This window comes from Camelina sativa, chromosome 17, assembly GCF_030686135.1.
Source record: "Camelina sativa cultivar CO46 ecotype springtype chromosome 17, ASM3068613v1".
NCBI lineage: Eukaryota > Viridiplantae > Streptophyta > Magnoliopsida > Brassicales > Brassicaceae > Camelina > Camelina sativa.
This window is the reverse complement of record NC_141896.1, coordinates 5,515,719-5,533,180: the sequence shown is the minus strand read 5'-3', so window position 1 is coordinate 5,533,180 and position 17,462 is coordinate 5,515,719. Positions and strand designations below refer to the sequence as shown.

Here is a 17,462-nt window from a genome sequence, read left to right as displayed (position 1 = left end):
AATGGGCTTAAAAGAAGGCCCAATGATCTTCTGACTAAAACCTCTCTGCGAATGAGAGTGTTAGGTTTTGGCTTGTTCTTTCTTCTCTCTTTCTCTTCTCTTTCTCCGTCTACGAGCTCATTACAGGGTTTAAGGATTCAGAAAGCTCAAAACTTTTTAGGGAAATTTCACATTTTTACTTTCTCTGAAGTTCGTCTACGATGGAGGAAGAGAAGTTGAGGGTTCGTCTTGTGTTTGAGGACCGAAGGATTCTGAGTAAGTATCAGAAGAAACAAGGTCTAACACGGAGCTGGGTTGTTCTGAATCGTAAATGTCACCGTACTGTTTCAGAGTTTTCTGATCATATCATTCATACATTCAACCTCTTTGAAGCTTGTCCTCATGGCCTCACTCTATCTGTACGGTTACTTCTTTTTGCCCTAATTTCAGTGAAATCAAATTTGCCATTAATGCTTACATTCACTTATTTTTCTGGTCTTTCAGATGGAAGGTTTCGTTTTGCCACCGTTCGAGTCGAGCTGTGTATTGAAGGATAAAGATATCGTTTGGTAAGTTTCATCAATCTCTTCTTTTTCAGATTTTTTTTTTTTTCCTTGTGAAGCGTTTAGTAACATTAGAGCTCTATCAAGTATTGTTAGTGTTAAAATTTTTGAATTTTGTTGGTAGTGTTAAGAAGAAGAAAGAATCGTTGTTGGAGATTGTTGGGGAAGACAGTGAGGAGAATGATTATAACGCGATTGAGGTTGAGGAGAGGCCTCAGATTCTTCCTGGTGAAATGCTTCTTGCTAATGAGGAATTCGAGAAGGAAACTGGAGGATATGAAAGTGAGTCTGAGGAAGATGAGCTTGAAGAGATAGCGGAAGAGTTTGTGCCGGAGAAGAAGACTTCCAAGAAACGTAAAGCTTCGAGCAAAAGCCTAAGCTCCAAGTAGGATCTCTACTAGAACGATTCTTTAATCACCTAAATGTGTGCTTTTTTGTAATTCGCGTTTGATGATGATGTAGGAGGAAAAAGTGTAAGTTAGCTACTACTGAAGAATCTCCCAAGAAAAGAGAAGACGCAGCTATTGTAAGCAATGTTGTGAAGAAGAAGAAGAAGAGGTCATTGGATGTACAGACAGCTGAAAACGATGAACAGAATGTCAGTAACACCAAGCCTATTACCAGTTCAAAGAGGTAGGTGGATTTTTGCGTTGTTAAAACTCATTGTAATTATTAATTATCTTGACTTATCTCTAACTAGTCATATTTCAATTGCCTTCTTTTGAGTGCAGGTCATCGCAACAAGAAGAGGGCAAAGAGCCTAACGACCTGTGCCAACTATCTGCTGAGACTAAAAAGGTTTGAGTTGACTTCATTGTCGTAAAGAACTAGAATGAACAATGTGTATTGAGTAAAACTTCTTGATGTTTGTCGATGCATGGATTGGGGTTTTGTGTCACTTACTCCGTTAGCTTCTTATCGGTCCTTTTTTGCGATAAGGAATGTAACTCTTGCTTATATTTATTTTAGACACCTAGCAGAAGTGCTCGGCGTAAAAAGGCTAAACGGCAATGGTTGAGAGAGAAGACAAAACTAGAAAAGGAAGAGGTTCTTCATCAAATACTTACAAAACTTAAAATGATAAGACTTATGTATCTATCATGTGTTTTAGTTATGTGCGGCCTGTTCTTCGTCCCTGATATCTTCTTTTATGTTTCATGATTTGCAGCTTCAACAGAAGCAGTTGGTTGTAGCACCTAGCCAAAAACCAGTCATCACTATAGATCACCACGTAGCTGAGGAAAATCACTTTGAAGCTCTTGAACATCAACAACCAGATGAGCTTGGTGATGGTGTCGGGGATGAAGTGGTTCCTGTGGAAGTGAGACCAGGCCACATTCGCTTCAAGCCGCTCGGTAAAGTTATTATGTAAATTTGTCTCTGCGTATCTTTTTTGCGTTTGTAAGTCTTCTCACGGTTTCCCTTATATTGTTAATTTTCAGCTGGAGATGATGAAGCTCCCGTTGAAAATGAACCTCCTGCGGTATGACTTACCCTTATCTTTGTATCCTTAAAGCTTTCCCAAATGTGAATCTGTAATGATCATGACTAAATGATGTTAGGAAAACTTCTTGTGGAATGGAAACATGGCGAAGAAGAAAGGACAAAAATGGGGCACAGAGAAGACAAGATTTTCCAAACGATATGCTCAGGATTTCAATGAAGAAACTCCTTATCAGACACAACCCGCGGAAGCTGAAACATTTGCAAAGGGTCCGATCGATTATGAACAACTTGTGGCTTACACTGGCTCAGTAGAGGTTTGATTATATTATTTACTACCGCCAGCATGCTATTTATAGATTCAGCATTCTCTAACTCGTCAACTCTTGGTTTGTTAACATTACAGAAAGGAGATATTATTGCATACCGTCTCCTTGAGCTTACATCATCTTGGACGCCTGAAGTTTCCTCTTTTCGGGTAAAGTATCTGACTCTCTTTCTTTTAAGCCAAAATTGATCAATCAACTCTTTTTTGAGGAACCTATTCCCTTTACAATATATTTCTCTTGGTAGGTTGGGAAGATAAGCTATTATGATCCAGACTCTAAGAAGGTAACTTTGATGCCTGTTCAAGAATTTCCAATCGAGAAAAAGACAGAAGAGGACGATGATTTCTCAATGCAACCTGATACATCTCTTTATAGAGAAGACGGATCCTTGGAGGTATGCTTCATGATCTATATCATGTCATATCTTATGAACAAGATCACAGATATAGTTCTTGTAGGTGTTTGCTTGCTAAGCATCACAATTCTAATATAAGAAAGACTTGGCTTCTGCAGATAGAATTTTCTGCTCTGCTCGATGTCCGCAGTGTCAAAACAAGCAGCTCAGGTTCCGCAGAAGTCGCCAAGTCAGCACCGCCCGAGCCTGACCAGTCAGCTACAAAGCAAAAGCTAAGCGCAAGCAAAGTGCAAACCCCTGTAAAAGGTAAAATTTCCAACAAACTTGGAGGATTATACTCTATTGAAAAGGAGTTTTTATTTTACTTCATTGGACCTATGTGAATTGCAGAAAATGGAAAAGTAGTGAACCCCTGGGAAGAATTAAGTGAAGCTTTAAGTGCAAAGAAAGCAGAATTGTCTGAGGCCAACAATGGCTGGAACAAGAAAGGGAGTTCATCAACTGGAGGCTCATGGTCTTACAAGGCACTGCGAGGCAGTGCTATGGGTCCTGTAATGAATTACCTAAGATCTCAGAATGAGATTTGAGAAAAACTAGGACACATCTCTCTAGAAGAAACTCTGATGCTTTTTTTCTTCATTTTGGATATGAAAACTCAGACAAGATTAGAGAAAGCCATTTTTGTTTTGAGACTGTGAATGGGCACTGCTGAGCTTTCTAAGGGTTAAAAGTTTATGTATAGAGCCAAACAACGAATCTGTATTACTCTTAAGATCTTTTCTAAGTTTATGTTTGCTGAATCATTTCAAAAATCTGAAACATTTCACAACAAACCCAAATTCATAACGTGAGATCTTCGTATGTTTGTAAAGATGGCCACATAAAACATTAAGTAGGTGGGAGAAATAAAAGATACGTTTGATAAATAATCATCAAAAAACAATGACTCCATGACCGTTCGTTTCCTCTTCAAGTCAACCGTCACTTGCCTCTACACGTCGCGTGAACCACAACGGCACAACGTTCAAGCCAGTAACTTCCTCGTAAACTGATTGCTACGTGAATCACACGCTCCAATCATGCGCGTATTGATATCCCTTTCTCCGTCCATTGCTCCTCCGTCCTGAAACCTACAAACAAAAAACAAACCTTCAAAAAGGAATAAAAAAAATCCGATTTTTATCATAAAAATTTCATCTTTTAGGCGACGGCGAGAGAATCTGAGATTGGATTCGATTTCTGGGGGCAGTGATTTGGATTACTCTCACTCGGAGCTTCGGAATACTTTTAGTTGGAACTCGTTTATAGATTCAATTTGGTTTCTTTTTCCAGATCTGAGTGGTTATCTCCGATTTTGGATTTGAAATTCACAGATGTCGAAACCTTGGGGTGGAATCGGTGCGTGGGCCGATGAGGCTGAGCGTGCCGATGAAGAGCAAGCTGCTGAAGCTACAGCTACAGCTACGGCGGCGGATTCACAGAGCTTCCCGAGTCTGAAAGAGGCTGCAACTGCTAAGTCTTCTAAGAAGAAGAAGAAGATGACTCTATCGGAGTTCACAAACGGACCATCATACACTGCACCGAGCTCTGCTGGATTGACGAGGGAACAGATGCTTCAGCTTCCCACTGGTCCAAGACAACGCTCTGAGGATGAAATGCAACCTGGTCGTCTCGGTGGTGGATTCTCTAGTTACGGTGGAGGTAGGTCTAGTGGACCTCCGGGAAGAATGTCACGAGATCGAGATGATTCTGATGGGTCTTGGGGCGGTGGTAGGAGATCTTATGGCGGATTTGACGATGATCAGAGGGGATCTAATTCTAGGGTTTCTGATTTCCCACAAGTTTCTAGGGCTGATGAGGATGATGATTGGGGTAAAGGAAAGAAATCGCTTCCTTCCTTTGATCAAGGACGTCAAGGTGGTCGTTATGGTGGTCTCGGAGGCGCAGGCGGTGGCGCTGGCAGTTATGGTGGCGGTGGCGGTGGCGGTGGCAGCTATGGTGGCGGAGGTGGTAGCGGTGGCAGTTATGGTGGTGGAGGAGGTGGCTTCTCTAAAGCTGACGAGGTTGATAATTGGGGAGCGGGTAAAGCAAAGTCATCTACATTTGGGTCGGGTTACCTTGACTCTGGACCGGAGCCTGATCGATGGGCTCGAGGAGTTCTCCCTTCAGGAGGTGTTCAGGAGGAGCGTCGTCGTCTTGTTTTGGAGCCACGTAAAGTTGAATCAGGAGTGACTGAAACTGAAGGTGAAACTGAAACAGCTGTGAAGACTAGTAAGCCGAGTCCATTTGGCGCAGCCAGACCAAGAGAGCAAGTTTTGGCGGAGAAAGGATTGGACTGGAAGAAAATTGACTCAGAGATTGAGGCTAAGAAGGGACAAACGAGCAGACCATCTAGCGCACAATCTAGTAGACCATCAAGTGCTCAGTCTAACAGGTCTGAGAGTACAGCACTGAACAGTGTGGAGAATGTGGTGAAACCGAGACCAAAGGTGAATCCTTTTGGCGATGCAAAGCCTCGGGAAGTATTGCTCGAGGAACAAGGGAAAGATTGGCGCAAGATGGATTCTGAACTCGAGCATCGCAGGGTTGACAGGTCCTTATTCATCTGGATTTTCTTTATTTTTTCTGAGAAATGTGGATTTCTTTTAATTCTATGTTGCCGCGGTGGTTTGAATATGAATTCTCAAATAATCCGTTTTTTCTGCATACTGAATCAGAAAGTTTGATTTTTGAAGTGATATTGACTAGTGAATCGTTAGAGGGTAGGAATATGTATGCAAACTAATAACTATAGATAGTTTTGCCAATTCTGCTTAGTGTTTCAAATTCAAAATGGAAGATAATTGAGTGACTTATCCACTTAAGTTGTAGTCTATAGGTTCTCTTCTGATTGGCATGTTAAATATATGTCCTTTTAAGCACTCTTTAACACAGGATAGACTCTTCCCGAATGTTTGATTCATTACCTAGTCACTTCATGCGAAGTAATGAATGTGTAGTAGTACCCATTCCATTGCTTTGACCAATTCACACATGTTTTATCTCTCAGTTTGTACAGCCTCTCTGGGAATTTATAGAATTGTATGCGTGTAACTTGTAAGCTATATCTTGCCTGTTTTTGGGACATCTCATATCTTGGCTTTAGTGTTTGTTTTGTTAACGCATGGTCTCATATTCAACTGAGTTTTGTGTCTAGTTCAGTTGATTTTTTTTTCTGAACTCTGCTATGCCTTGCGTTGGTATAGGATTTATATCTCTCTGATAATGTTGGTGACTTTCTACATCATCTGCCAAATAGCTATTTGTCTCACTTTCATATCTGTCTTATGAAACAAATCCAGGCCTGAAACAGAAGAAGAGAGAATGTTGAAGGAAGAGATTGAAGAATTAAGGAAGAAACTCGAGAAGGAAGCAGCCATCGCACCTGAGAGCAAGGAATCTCAACCAGAAGCCGAAAATAACAACCATAATCTACCGGATCTTATACGTGAGAAAGAAAAGGACCTGGACTTACTGATCCGTGAGTTGGACGACAAAGTCAGGTTTAGGCCAAGAGCAGTCGAGAGACCTGGATCCAGTGCAAGCAGAACTTCCTATTCAGAAAGACCTCACTCACGGGCTGGATCAATTGATGAGTCTAGGAATGCCGATTCCATGGAAAGACCTCGATCACGTGGCACAGGTGATAATTGGCCAAGACAAGGAGATGATCGAAGAAACTTCCAAGGAAGCAAGGAACGTGGATTCTTCAGCAACAGAAACTTTGACAGGTTATTAACCTCTGCTTCAATCCCATTACAAACACAAACTTACAATATGTATTCCAAACATTCAAAAGCCTACTACTTATCTGGATTTGTTATTGCACCCGAAAGTCTAGAAACCTAGAATGGAAGCTGACCTTAGTCTAAAGATCCAAACTTGAGATGCGAGTAAACTGACAATTCGGATTTCTGGCTTCGCAGGTCATCGTCATCACCAAGGCAAGGATGGTAAAGAAGGAAACGAAGGATGAATGTGGAATGAGATTGGAGTTTGGTTGACACACCATTCCCAGATTTTGAAAAAGACAGATAAGAGAGAAGCTTCAATAATATTAATAAGAAACATTCATCTCCTTTGGAAAAAAACCTAATTTAGGGGGTTTTTTTTGTTTTTTGTTTTTTGTTTTTCATTGGTTCATCTTCGGAATTGAAGCCTAATGGTTTCTTCGTCTTGTTGTTTTTTTGGTCTTTTTTTGCTCGTGAAACGGCATGGCGCAAGACTTGTGACAATTGATGTGTCTTCACAATTTTGGAGACAGAGACTCTGTTCTGTTCTTCTTCTCTGTTTAAAAAATTCTATTTACAACACTACTGTTTCAGTTTCTGGTTGTGCGTCTTATTGTTGTGATCTTCTATTCCAAAGTTGTGGAGATTTGTGTCATTTTGGTTGAAGTGAGATTTCACATTTTTGGTTTCTTTGAGCATAGATCATGTTGAGCTATCAAGAAGACTTGAAAAGTGAAAAAAAAAAAACATTGCAGAAACGAAGAAAGCATAGATTCTTCCAATTACAGCTTGAAAAGCTATCCTCATCTCTTATTCAGTAGTATGTTCTATTGCAAAGATTGCATTTGTTGATGAAGGAGATGATTTGCACAAGAATATTTTTCTTATCATCTATGAGGAAATAAACAGAGATAATATAACAACCAAAAAAAGAAAAGAGAACGACTTCACTGGGGATCGAACCCAGAATCTCTGGTTTCGTAGACCAGCGCCTTATCCATTGGGCCATGAAGTCCTTTTGTTCCACTTGTTTAAAGGTCGTTAATCATTATAACTTACATTCGAAAGGCCTTTGGAATTAGTTACTGATGATGAACATAGCCATTAATATTTAGATATCACTTCAAAGTTCAATCACAAGAAGTTGTACTAGTTCATTTAGGTGAGTAGAATTGCGTATTTGTTTTTTGTTTCCGGCCAGTAAAAAGCTAATGACATCTATGACAGAGGAGAAGCTGTATCACACTTTTCCTCGACAAGATCTTTTCACCCTCAACCAGTGCCGGCGATGACCTAGTGCACAAAGTGCATTTGCACCATGTCACAATATTTTGGAAAAAATTATAAGGTTTTTAGGCTCTTCAATGTTTCATATTTTGACAAAAAAACCCAAAATATTGAAAATCTAAAAATAAGACCTGTAAATTAAGAGAAAAAAAAAATTTGGCACAAGGTGCAAGAAAAGTTTGAGCCGGCCCTGCCCTCAACTTATAAGAAGCATACTTTTACTATAACCACCACCTTAAATATTGATTGCATAAGCCCTAGAATCGCAGTCTTATTTAGATCATGACTCTAATCTCTGAGACTCTCATTGATCACTCACCCACGTGGAGTGGAAGATCGCCGACTTACTTTAGCGTCTTCACAAGCCAAAAAATGCCTTTAGTGTCATCGCAAGCCAAGTCAAAAAAGTCAACTTTTTCTATTGACCTACATTACCCTTTAAGTCGCAGTCACATGGGGGGGATGGGATCAATTCAAAAACACACAACTTCGCTGTTCTTTTGAATCCAAAAAAGACTTTTCTCTTTTTATTTGAGGGATTCATGATTCATCCTCTCTGCTTTGTTTTCCCCTTTTAATTCACTCAATTCTTTAACCCGCCAGCCCCAAAAAAAATCTCTCAGTCAAGTTCATCAGAAAAGTAAATATTCAAAGACGACGGCTTCGGCTTCTATTGAGATTTGATTCGTTTCACTCTTCTGGGTATTGCTTTTATTGCTTAAATTTACATCCTTTTACGTTCTCCGACGATCTTTGCTCCGTTACTTCAACCCTGTTTTCTTCTCGTTTCATTTATTGTTCGTAACGTGATTTTACTACTTCTGTTACTCGATGAGAGATTACCCTTCTTATGTTCGAATCTGATTCGTCGTCTTTAGGTTTTTGTCTTCTCCCAAAATTAGCTCAAAGTTCGTTACTTTTGTTTACTTGCTAAGTAGTAAGTTACAACGTTTTCCTTTTTGAAAAGTAATTCTTCAATTCATGACATGGATCTTGCTTTTATGTTGTAATCTTTTGAATTTTGAGTATTTCAATTTTGCTTACTCTTCATCATACTTTTGCTAATGAAAATCGCATCAGATTTCGATCTGAGGGAGTGTAATCGATGTTTATGTCTTGATTAGGAAGCAATTATTATAGAGTTTTCTCAAAATTTTCCATCTTTGAGGCTGTCTGCTCTAAAATTTAGCTTCTAGCTTAGTATTACTAGCTCACTAGTTTTATAACTTGTAATCTCGACTACTTGCATTCGTTTTTGTGGACTGGATCTGAATCTAAATTTTACGTTTTTATTCCTGTTCAATCTCCTTTTGTGATGCAGATAAGAATGTTCTAGAGACTGAAGAATCCATTGAATGATTTTTGTTTCTGGTGAGCTTAAAGGGATTTAGGACATGGCTAATCGAACAGACAACTCTAGTCGCTGGTTAGATTCATCCATATCCTAAGCTCATTGCTTGATTCAAGTTTTAAGCTGATCACACTATAGAAATGAATTAGTATGTTATGTCATTTGTTTGCAGTTCGAATGGTAAAAAGACAAGTGATGGGATGAGACTCATTATAGCTACATTCGTAGGAATAGTTATTGGTTTCTTCGTTGGGATATCGTTCCCTACATTATCACTAACAAAAGTGAGCTATAGCTATATCTTTAGCTTTTTGTTTCATATTTTTTTCTCTCAAGACTATGCTTGATATGTTGTTTTCATGTGACCAACTTGAAATATTTTCAGCTGAATTTTCCCTCTAGCATTCTTCCCTCTGTTGACATTGCTTACGTAGAAGATGAGACACCAGAAACATCAAGTGAAACACTTTTGCATACATGGTCATCTAGGAGTCCGTTACATGGGGATAATTCCAGTGATGCACCGCAGTGGAAGGCATAATAAATCCTTCTCTTTTATATTTTTAGTGGTAGTGACAAGATCGTGTGAACTAATCTTAAATGAGGATTATGCAGATTTGGGTTCCATCGAACCCCCGAGGTGCAGAAATGTTGACTCCTGGAATCGTTGCATCTGAATCAGATTATTACTTACGCAGGCTTTGGGGATTACCTGAGGAGGTAATATAATGTTTTGATCCTTTATTGTTTGCTCTTGGGAATCTTTCATCTTTTGGATAAAAATCTCATCTTTTCAACAGCATTGAATTGTCTGATTGTGGGTTTGTTCTTGTGTCTTGCTTCTTTAGGATGTTCCTGTGAAGCCAAAGTATCTCATTGCATTTACTGTTGGTTTTGGTCAGAAAGTAAACGTTGATGCTTGTGTTAAGAAGGTAAATACTGATGCAGGCTCTCCTATCTTTCTGCAAAAAGCTTAGAGTCTTTCTTTTTTTTTCCCGCAGTTTTCAGAAGAAGATTTCACAATTGTTCTGTTCCACTACGACGGACGAACCACAGAATGGGATGAATTCGAATGGTCCACACGCGCAATACACGTGAGCGTGCCAAAGCAAACCAAATGGTAAACATTAACTTTACTTTGCTATAACTACTTGAATCTTCGTGAGGCTAGCTTGTTTAACCATTGAATCTCTCTGGTTATCACAAGGTGGTATGCTAAAAGGTTTCTGCATCCTGACATCGTGGCACCTTATGACTATGTATTCATCTGGGATGAAGACCTCGGCCTTGAAAACTTTGATGTACAAGAGTGCGTCTTCTTGTTGCTCATTTCTAACCAAAGTTTTTTAAATCGCCGCATGAACCTAGTCCAGCAAATGTGAATATGTGTTCCATTCTCTACTGCAGGTACATCAGGCTTATAAAGAAACACGGTCTAGAGATATCGCAGCCTGCTGTGGAGTCTAAAAAAAAGATTACATGGGAGATAACAAAGAGAAAAACTAAAGGAGAAGTTCACAAGTAAGAAACTTTACAAATTCCAAACTTCAAAAGGCGGAAACTAAGTAAACTAATCATTTTCTTTCTGAAAAATTCTACTCACTAGAGATGCAAAGGAGAAACCAGGTCGATGCAACGACCCTCACTTGCCTCCCTGTGCAGCGTACGTAGTATCAACTATTCATCACAAGAACATAGATCTTATCTCATACAATGATCTTGATTCCACTTGATACTTTTACAGGTTTATAGAGATCATGGCTCCAGTATTCTCAAGAGATGCCTGGCGTTGCGTGTGGCATATGATCCAGAACGACTTGGTTCACGGTTGGGGTCTTGATTTCGCACTCCGTAAATGTGTTGAGGTTAATCATTTTGCCTACATACTCAAAACATTGGACATGTGGTTTGGTTATCTACTAATAAGTTTCCTAATATAACAAACAGCCTGCACATGAGAAGATAGGAGTTGTGGATTCTCAATGGATTATTCATCAATCGCTTCCTTCTTTAGGCAGCCAGGGAGAGGCCCACGACGGTAAAGCAGGGTGGCAAGGGGTAAGAACTTTGAAACATCAGCTTGTAACAGAGAATTAGTGGTTTCTTGTTTGACTAATTGATGATGATGGTTATATGGTTTTGTTGCAAAGGTGAGAGACAGATGTAAACGGGAATGGACTATGTTCCAAAGCCGAATGGCGAGTTCGGAGAAGAAGTATCTCAAGGAATTAGCAAACTCAACGATTCATTAGCAGATACAAACAAAGAGAGAGACGAGTGAAGAATTGAACAAACGACATGGTAGAGTCTAGAAATGTTTTTGAGTGTTCATATGATGATTAATCCATATACTATAATGTCCATATGATTGATTAAGCAACTATATACACAGGAAACAATTTTGAAAGAACAATTAGAGATCATCCTTGATTTTTTCTTTCTTTTGTGGGTTCTTGGCCGTTGTTATTCCATTTCTTAAAATCTGAGCTATGATCACATATGGGTGATCAGGTGATGGGTCATGTATTTGTTTCAGAATCTGGAAAACAATATTATTACTTATTTGTAATTGATGTTCCTTATCTAAGTTTATGTATTGGAAATTTCTTCCTTATGCTAATAAACAATAATCTGAATTCGATCCAAGCATCAGAAGCTTTATTCATGACTCATGAGAACAAGTCTCTTAATAACGAACACATGCATAACACCAATCCTCGTCTACATAACAAACCCAATGAAATCAAGAGAAGAAAGAGATGTACATAAAGGGTAAGTAAAGAGTGTCTTGACGCAAAACTTCCCAAAAGGGGAAACTCAGAAGAACACAAACTCATGTTTGATGATGCACAGTCACAGAGAATGAAGGTTTTCATGTCTGATGCGAAATCAGAATCCTGAAGAAACAAAGAGATCTATCTATATACATAAATCTTCATTTTGTAATAATCCTCTCAAAGGTGCCAGATGAAAAACTCTGCAGCATCCACCAACAACAATACGCCTCAGACAAAATTGCAGAGATTATAATATCAGTTGTGTAAGTGTTATTAGTCCTCGGAGGAGGATTCAAGCCAGCCTTTGTTTCCCTCTCAATGTAGAGGTCTTAAGATGAACAAGAAGTAAGACTCCATGTGCTGAAGATTCAATCTATCATTCGCTTTCTCGTATGCAATTTCCCGGCAAGAGGAATCTGTACTTATCTGCGTTTTCAAGGAGATACGAAGGAAGATGAACGGCTGAGAAAGAATGCGGTATTGGACCCATTTTCCCTATAATCTCCTTGAAGGTATACTCTTCAGGGAGCATATCGAACAGATCAGCTCCTTTGCATATAACTCTTTGAACTCTCTTAGGATTCAAGAAATGACCAAACCTCACTCTATCATTATGGCTATAAGCTTTCATCTTGAATATAAACTCACTGATCCGTCGAAAGCAAAAGCTACAATGCCATCCTGCATCCGCCAAGATCTCATCAGACTGTCGATAATGAGCATACCGTGTTTTACCAGTTTCATATCTATGGACAGAAGCTCTCCAGCTCTTGTTATCAACTAAGAACTCAAAAGAATAAAGATAGTTCTTGAGCCGCAGATGAAGAATCTTGGGGACCTCATCACACCATCTCAAAAGGTTTATGGTGTGTCTACTTGGAATCTCATCAACATCAGACATCAACAACAAGTCATCATCAGTAATCCCAGCGATTCTCAGAAGCTGGTCTAAAGCTACACGCTGATACGCCTCTTCATAAAACGGATTCTGACCTTTGACAAACCTTCCACCAACAGTACCATAAGTCAAACGTGACTCGATAAACTTGAACTCGTCTCGGTGTGCAGCAAAGACAAGAGGCTTCGGCAAGCCAGTGAATGTGGTGTTTGATTCGAGGAGAACAAACTGAGTGATGTAAGGAAACAACTCTCTCCAACGAACAGCGAGGATATCAAGCTCGTTACTGAACAAAACCGCATCGTAAACTCGTCTAGGGTATTCTCTTACACCCCAGCCATGGAGTTTACAAAGAGTCTCCATAGAAGCGTTCTCGTGGTAGTAATGAGGAATGTCATGAAAAGGTTTAGGTGGTGATTCCCACAATGGCCGGAGAAAGTAAGAAATCTTCTGACCGTGGACATAACCAGCTAGTACACATGTAGGTACAATCACTAAAAGAAAGATATAAGTCCTCATGTCCACCCCACGGAGAGCACAACAAAGTCTAGAAAAGCTGAAGAATCTTCCAGGTTCCTGCCAGATAGATAATATTAAACATTAGAATTAGAAACATAATTAATTCCACAACAACAATATGCAGAGCACATAGACGAATAAAGAAATGTTTAAATCTGAATTATAAATTATACATATTCAAGAAGGAACATAAATCTAAACTCAGATCCAAGTTAATTTCTCAAATACAGAATTGGTAGGTATTAACAGTGATGCCCATCAAATGCAAGTCCATGCGTAAAAACAAAGAAATGGGTCGACTTATAAAGATCTCAAAAGATCAAATTTTGAAACTTTTCGAGGAAAAGGGAAGTGAAAGATCTCGTTTCTGAAAACATCAATGTAGTGTTTCAAAAGAAAAGCAGATCGGAGATTAAAAAACAAACCTGACTACAAACACCGCCGCAGATATCATCAGTCTTCTTAGAACAGTAATGACCACCAGCTTCTCCCATCATCCACCACATCCCACACAAAACTCAGATCCACCAAAATGCCAACTACCTTCTCTCACTCACTCTCTCCAATCTCAGCTTGACGACACAGTTAAACAACAACAAAAATAGAAACTTTCCTTAAAAGAAACGAGAGACAAAAACCAGAAATTTTGTATGCAGAAACAGAGAAGGAACTCAAAAAGCAAAAGAAGGCAATGGAGGAAGAAGGAATAGAGTAAGAGAGAAAGGGGGGAGGAGGGAGGGATGAAAAAGGCTGTGTCCTCTCTGGAAATGGGGTGGCACGACGCGATTAAGAAAGAGAATGGAGGGGCCTCTTTCATAATTATTCTTAATTTCGCGAATTTACCTATTTAACCCTTTCTCTAACATGACCGTTTCAAACGCTAATGCCTGGAGGTTAATTTTGTCATTTAATAAAAGCAGCATAACGGTTTGCTCGGGCCCCACCACGAGGCCTCTTCGGACATCTGACTCAACTCAACGCCTCTCTCTCTCTCTTCTCTTCTGTTTATTAATGTCGTGTAATTGACTTCATTTACTACGCTTCTAACACGTGTCTCTCTTAAAATATCTCTTTTCCTTCTCTCCTTTTTGTAACTGGGCTTACTTGGCCCATTTAGACATCCTTAAAAAATAAAAAAGGTCAAATGAAAAAGAATATTTCGTTAATGATTTTAGACAGAGGGTATCATTTCATGTGTAGTAGTAACAACAATTCTTTTTAACAAAAGAATTATTAAAATGTTAATGAAGACAATATGATTCAATGATTGTGTTGTGTATAAAATCTGTAAAACAAAAGCCAGTGGATCATCGTGACTTGTGTTGGATATAGGTAGGCGATACATTGACTTAGACAATTATATAAGGTCGTTCACTTATATCATTTTGCTTTGAGAAATCGTTTCTGACTTCTCTTTTTCATATCTCCAGAGCCGTGCCTACGTTAGGCAATATGAAGCCTTCGCCTCCGGCCCCATTTTAAGAAAAAACATTCAATATCTTATGAATTTGTTTACAATGTGAATTTATGACAAAATCATATTATAGAAAGTTGAAATGTTACAGGGCATTTGCGAATGTGATGTTTATTAATAAAATGAGTATATGCTTTTATTATTTTTCTCTTTAATTTCTAAGTTCTAAATGTAATATTTTAATAAATTGAGTTTGTGATTTTTTTTTCTTTTGAAATTAGTATTGTTGTTAGAAATTAAAAAGAAATATTGAAATAAAAACAATTAGTTGATACAAGGTCGCTTGATTACTCAAATTAGGTCATAACTGATAACATTTTTGAGTTATATATGAGTTATGTCCCTAATTCAATGGTAGTTTTCCCAAAAAAAAAGAAGTTATAAAACATTGATTTTGAAAATTAGGTAAACAATCTTTTAAAACAAAAAAATATGTTTTAGAAATAAGATTTATTTTTGTTCTGATTATTTGTTCACTTGAGATGTCATTATTATTATAAGATTTTTTTTAGGATACGGCTCCGGCCTTCTCATCTCTAGCCACGGCTCTGCATATCTCTTATCTAACTCTTTTAACTTGGACCCCAAAAAAAAAATGAAAGGTTTAGAAAATATGATTTCTCAGTTTCTATAGTGACAACTTTTTGATATATGCGTGTGAGTATTAATGTTCGACAGAGAGGAATATGAAAACGAGTGTTGAGGCGCTTTTAGAGAAGAGATAATTTGATTTCATTTCTAACGTTTTCTTCTCGACAACATAAAGGAAACAATGATGCGTTGATAAGACCGTAAAGTTCCATTGCATACGTTAACGTGTTACGTTGTGTTGGATTAGTCGGCGTTGACTTGATTTTTTTAAAGTCTCCCACTAATAAATTTAGAGGTTTTCAATGGCTGATACGTCACAAGTCACAAACTCACGAAGCCCACTTATGTGTGTGAATGATGATGACCTAAAGGCGTTTTACACCACTCAGTGACATAAGTATAGTTGTGGAAATTACCTATGAATTAAGAAGAGGAAGGAAAACAGGATATACATTTTAATTTTGCTAAGAAATGTTACTACACTTTCATACATCGAGTTTACAAACTACAGTATATAGTAAACTACTAGTAAACAACCGTTTAAGTATTCCAGGATCATAGAGATTACAATAATGATTTATATCACAGCAATTAGCCGACGTTAAGTCAGCAATCAAGTGTCCAAGAATGCCAGTTTTCAGATGTTAATCTCATAATGGGTTTAAAATCTGAGTTCAAAGTGGGCCTAGTCTTTTGCGACCCATGTTTCAATTGTTGTGGAGAGAAATTTTGCGGTTACTATATATATTACCTTGGTGGAGTTACAAGAGGGTTTAACTATTTATAGTTCTATGCTATCGCTGTGGAGCTGATAGCCTGATACAATAGGCCAGTGAATTACTTATAATCAATGTAGAATCATTACGGTACGTGAACGATTTGGATTTCGAATTCGGATATTTTCCCACTCCTACTTTGATAGCTGATACATGATATCTATGTACAATCACCTACCGAATATTAACTTTAAGTGTTCTGCAAATACATCTTAACCCTAGCCTTGCGCCTTTATCTTGAGACAATTTCACCATCACCCTTTCATGATCTATGCCCTAGTATAAGTTCACTCTAATTCGTTGAGATATACTGTATTAAGTTAGCACCTAACAATAATATTTAAGTTGTCTAGTTATATGAGACATTAAAATTAAATTGTAATATATGATTAGTGTGTGTCTAAAATCAAAATATTGAGACCATTCTTGTAACGTATCTTAATTTAGTTTGGTACCATTTTGTTGTTTTAGTTGTATATTACTAATTTTCATCCACATATAAAAATGTGGCCGTAGATCGAGTCATCGACGCAATAAACAAAAAACACCGCAGAAAAAAAGTATTGCATTTCATCATATATTCACAATAAACCAAACTCATTTTGTATATATTTCAAGTTTTTTTTTATTTTTTTTTTTGCATCGAGATATTGTCAGTTTATTCTGCAGTATTTAATTATTTATTAATAAACGTGTGGGAAAATTATGTAATAATTTAATCATTTGAATTATTTTGGCATCAGTCAGTATTAAAGTTCTTGACCTTTATTATTAGGGGCCCTTATTATTATCTTGTGATTTAGCTTTTTCTTTGGTGATAGAATGAAGAGAGCACGAAAAGTTGGAGAAGACAGAGACAAACACTGCCTTTTGTACGAACGAGAGTCCACTTTTCAGACTACAAACAAATAAATGTAAGGATATCACTTTTTCATATGCAGATTCACACTTTAAATGGGTCGAAAGTGCCGGCTTAGCTAGGTGGGCGGGCAGTGCGACCGCCCCGGGTACATAAATTAAAGGAGCATATACATATAAGAAAAGGAGCACAAAAAAATATTTATAAGTTAAAAGAGACATAAGAAAAAAACTTTGTAAGTTAAGAGAGCACAAAAAAAATGTTTGTAAACTAGAAAAGAGCACAAAAAAAATTTATATGAACTAAAAAGACCCAAAAAATAAATCAGTAAGTTTTTCTATATGTTAAAAGGCATTATTTTTTAATTTACCCAGGAACATATAATATGTTTAAGCCGGCACTGTGGATGCCAACATTACTGAACATAGGAATTTGTCTATCCTTCTCAATCATAGTTTCTATTAGTATAAGTTAGATCGCTTAAGGTTAAG

General features: G+C 38.0%; 4 protein-coding genes and 1 non-coding gene across 6 annotated transcripts; 3 read left to right on the top strand and 2 right to left on the bottom strand.

The window, feature by feature from the left end:
* The first annotated feature begins 21 nt into the window (after positions 1-21).
* On the top strand, positions 22-3,481 carry LOC104755582 (coilin). Its single transcript, XM_010477987.3, has 13 exons — positions 22-398; positions 484-548; positions 667-927; positions 1,005-1,175; positions 1,274-1,340; positions 1,512-1,589; positions 1,711-1,897; positions 1,985-2,025; positions 2,105-2,302; positions 2,392-2,463; positions 2,559-2,708; positions 2,828-2,975; positions 3,060-3,481. Exons 1-13 carry the CDS (start codon positions 201-203, stop codon positions 3,254-3,256), a joined length of 1,833 nt encoding a protein of 610 aa, XP_010476289.1. The 5' UTR covers positions 22-200; the 3' UTR covers positions 3,257-3,481.
* An 86-nt stretch (positions 3,482-3,567) lies between these two features.
* On the top strand, positions 3,568-7,021 carry LOC104759199 (eukaryotic translation initiation factor 4B2). The gene is made up of 3 exons (XM_087495618.1): positions 3,568-5,262; positions 6,011-6,439; positions 6,635-7,021. The coding sequence occupies exons 1-3, from the start codon at positions 4,043-4,045 to the stop codon at positions 6,663-6,665; spliced, it is 1,680 nt and encodes a 559-aa protein (XP_087351744.1). The 5' UTR covers positions 3,568-4,042; the 3' UTR covers positions 6,666-7,021.
* Positions 7,022-7,381: 360 nt separating this feature from the next.
* Positions 7,382-7,454, bottom strand: TRNAR-ACG (transfer RNA arginine (anticodon ACG)). Its single transcript has one exon. It is a non-coding gene; the product is annotated as a tRNA-Arg (tRNA).
* Positions 7,455-8,033: 579 nt separating this feature from the next.
* Positions 8,034-11,680, top strand: LOC104755581 (uncharacterized). 2 transcript variants are annotated; one of them, XM_087493955.1, is made up of 13 exons: positions 8,034-8,428; positions 9,048-9,152; positions 9,250-9,361; positions 9,463-9,612; positions 9,693-9,797; positions 9,926-10,009; positions 10,079-10,197; positions 10,285-10,386; positions 10,485-10,598; positions 10,684-10,740; positions 10,822-10,942; positions 11,025-11,135; positions 11,228-11,680. In XM_087493955.1, exons 2-13 carry the CDS (start codon positions 9,121-9,123, stop codon positions 11,327-11,329), a joined length of 1,209 nt encoding a protein of 402 aa, XP_087350081.1. In that variant the 5' UTR covers positions 8,034-8,428; positions 9,048-9,120; the 3' UTR covers positions 11,330-11,680. The 2 variants fall into 2 exon arrangements, with proteins under 2 accessions (XP_087350081.1, XP_087350082.1); XM_087493956.1 differs by having other exon boundaries at positions 8,191-8,428; positions 9,227-9,361.
* A 33-nt stretch (positions 11,681-11,713) lies between these two features.
* On the bottom strand, positions 11,714-14,209 carry LOC104755579 (uncharacterized). Its single transcript, XM_010477981.2, has 2 exons — positions 13,697-14,209; positions 11,714-13,328 (listed from the first exon to the last, which is right to left on the bottom strand). Exons 1-2 carry the CDS (start codon positions 13,775-13,777, stop codon positions 12,231-12,233), a joined length of 1,179 nt encoding a protein of 392 aa, XP_010476283.1. The 5' UTR covers positions 13,778-14,209; the 3' UTR covers positions 11,714-12,230.
* Between the last annotated feature and the right edge of the window lie 3,253 nt (positions 14,210-17,462).